This window comes from Lolium perenne, chromosome 1, assembly GCF_019359855.2.
Source record: "Lolium perenne isolate Kyuss_39 chromosome 1, Kyuss_2.0, whole genome shotgun sequence".
NCBI classification, from domain to species: Eukaryota; Viridiplantae; Streptophyta; class Magnoliopsida; order Poales; family Poaceae; genus Lolium; species Lolium perenne.
In genome coordinates, this window is record NC_067244.2 from 27,216,636 (window position 1) to 27,218,481 (window position 1,846).

The following is a 1,846-nucleotide window of genomic DNA, read 5'->3' on the forward strand; positions in this document are numbered from 1 at the left end:
GTGTTTTTCCTATTCCTGCGACCAAAGCACCCAAATTTGCAAAATTTCCATGTCTTTCAAATTTCTGTTTTATTCCTGTCCTATCCCTGTGTTTTGCCTATAAATCAAACATGCCCTTAGTGAGGTAGACCTGTTTAGATATGGAAGATGCGTCGTCCATACATGTACCAATGGCTTCCTCAAGTCAAATGCTCGAGATCATCGTCATCTAAATACAAAGTCATTGCTCGTGATGAGTCAACTCCCTCTTAAACGTGGGACGGTGACACCACCCACGATCGTGTGGCCGGGTCGAGCGCGCGGATTCTTAATAATTTTGCCTTATTTCACTAAACAATCGGCAAAGACAAATGATTCCAAAATCCCAATCAATCAGTCTGTGCATTTTCTTGAGATTCAAGCGAGCGACTTTGAGGAGCGAGAACGACAGCAGCGGCAGCGACTCGCGAACGCATCAAGAAAAAAAATTGAAAATGGAAGAGAGAAAAGACAGAAGCTATAGCTGCACAAGAATTTGGCATCAGATCGTCACGCATGCACCGGCGTCGCGTCGGCGGCCTCGTCGTCCTGGGAGGCGGGGTGGAGCGCGCGGATCTTGATGTGGTACCGCGGCGGCCTGGTGGCGGCGGTGTTGTCGTCGTAGCCGAAGCCGACGTGGGAGCCGCACTTGCGGCAGAGCAGCCGCGTCCGGCGCGCGAAGAGGCGGCGCGCGCGCACGTCCAGGCACCGGAACTCGTCCAGGTGCCCGAACCGCGCGTCGTCGATGGCGTCGAACACCACCACCGCCGCGCCGCCGCCCCGCCCGCACCCTTTCGTCGCGCCGGCGCCGACCATGCCCGCCGTGTCCCGCGCCAGCGAGCTCAGCTTCAGGTCGTAGCCGCACCTGCCGCAGCTGCAACAGAGAAACACCGCGTCAGTACGATCCATGGCACAATCTTGATGAAGATGCAATGCAGGTGGTGGTGGAGACCGACCCGTAGGTGACGGTGGAGAGGCTGCGGTGAAGAGGAGAAGGCTTCTCCATCTCCATGCCATTGTCGATGTCCATGGATGCTTGGGTGGATCGATCTGTGTTGGGAGCTTATCTCTCACTTGTTTCCTGATTTGTCTTGGTGTGCGATGGGAGATCAATGGAGGTGGCATATATATAGCCGAGGCCCAAGGTCAAGCTAGGTGTATAGATGGAACGGGGGCTTAGCTTGTGCTGGGAAGGTGGAAGAAGAATTAAGGTGTAGGGCCTGCGCCGACCGAAGCGGGGAACATGCCCGTGCTGGGCGGTGGTGCTGGTCATCCTCTCTGCCCACGTTGCGACCGACCCAATCATCATCACCATAAGCTCAGTCATCATAATGCATCATCACCCTGCATTTTCCTCTGTCTTAATCTTCGAGATTTTATATTTATTTTATCCAGCTTGTCGATCGGTCAACGGGAACCTTGCTATGTTAGTTCAAATAATGCGCAATAATAGACCTAGAAAAAGTGTGTATATACAGGTACTGCGACGTACAAGTAACACTTACGCCTCGCCTTCGTTAAGTCAATGCTTGAGATCACCACTATCCGAGATGAAGTCAATGCTTAATACGAGTCAACTCTTAACCGTATCTGTGGTTTTGGCTATTTTTACACAGACTGTAGTTCTGAATTTTGAATTAAAAGACATAAACATTTTTCTACAAAAACAGGCGAAAACATGTTTGATACCTACTCTTGACGTGCCGGCCCAAAGATGTGTGGCCCTACAAAAGTTGCATTTATGGCCCAGAATATATCTTACATTCTCTAGTAGTCCTCCGATCAGATAAAATTGACGCGAATCTCTCAAAAAAAAAGATAAAATTGA

At 50.7% G+C, this 1,846-nt stretch overlaps 1 protein-coding gene across 1 annotated transcript; it reads right to left on the reverse strand.

Moving 5' to 3' along the window:
• Positions 1-304: 304 nt before the first annotated feature.
• LOC127330973 (uncharacterized protein At4g08330, chloroplastic) lies at positions 305-1,200 on the reverse strand. Its single transcript, XM_051357088.2, has 2 exons — positions 975-1,200; positions 305-892 (listed from the first exon to the last, which is right to left on the reverse strand). Exons 1-2 carry the CDS (start codon positions 1,046-1,048, stop codon positions 529-531), a joined length of 438 nt encoding a protein of 145 aa, XP_051213048.1. The 5' UTR covers positions 1,049-1,200; the 3' UTR covers positions 305-528.
• Between the last annotated feature and the right edge of the window lie 646 nt (positions 1,201-1,846).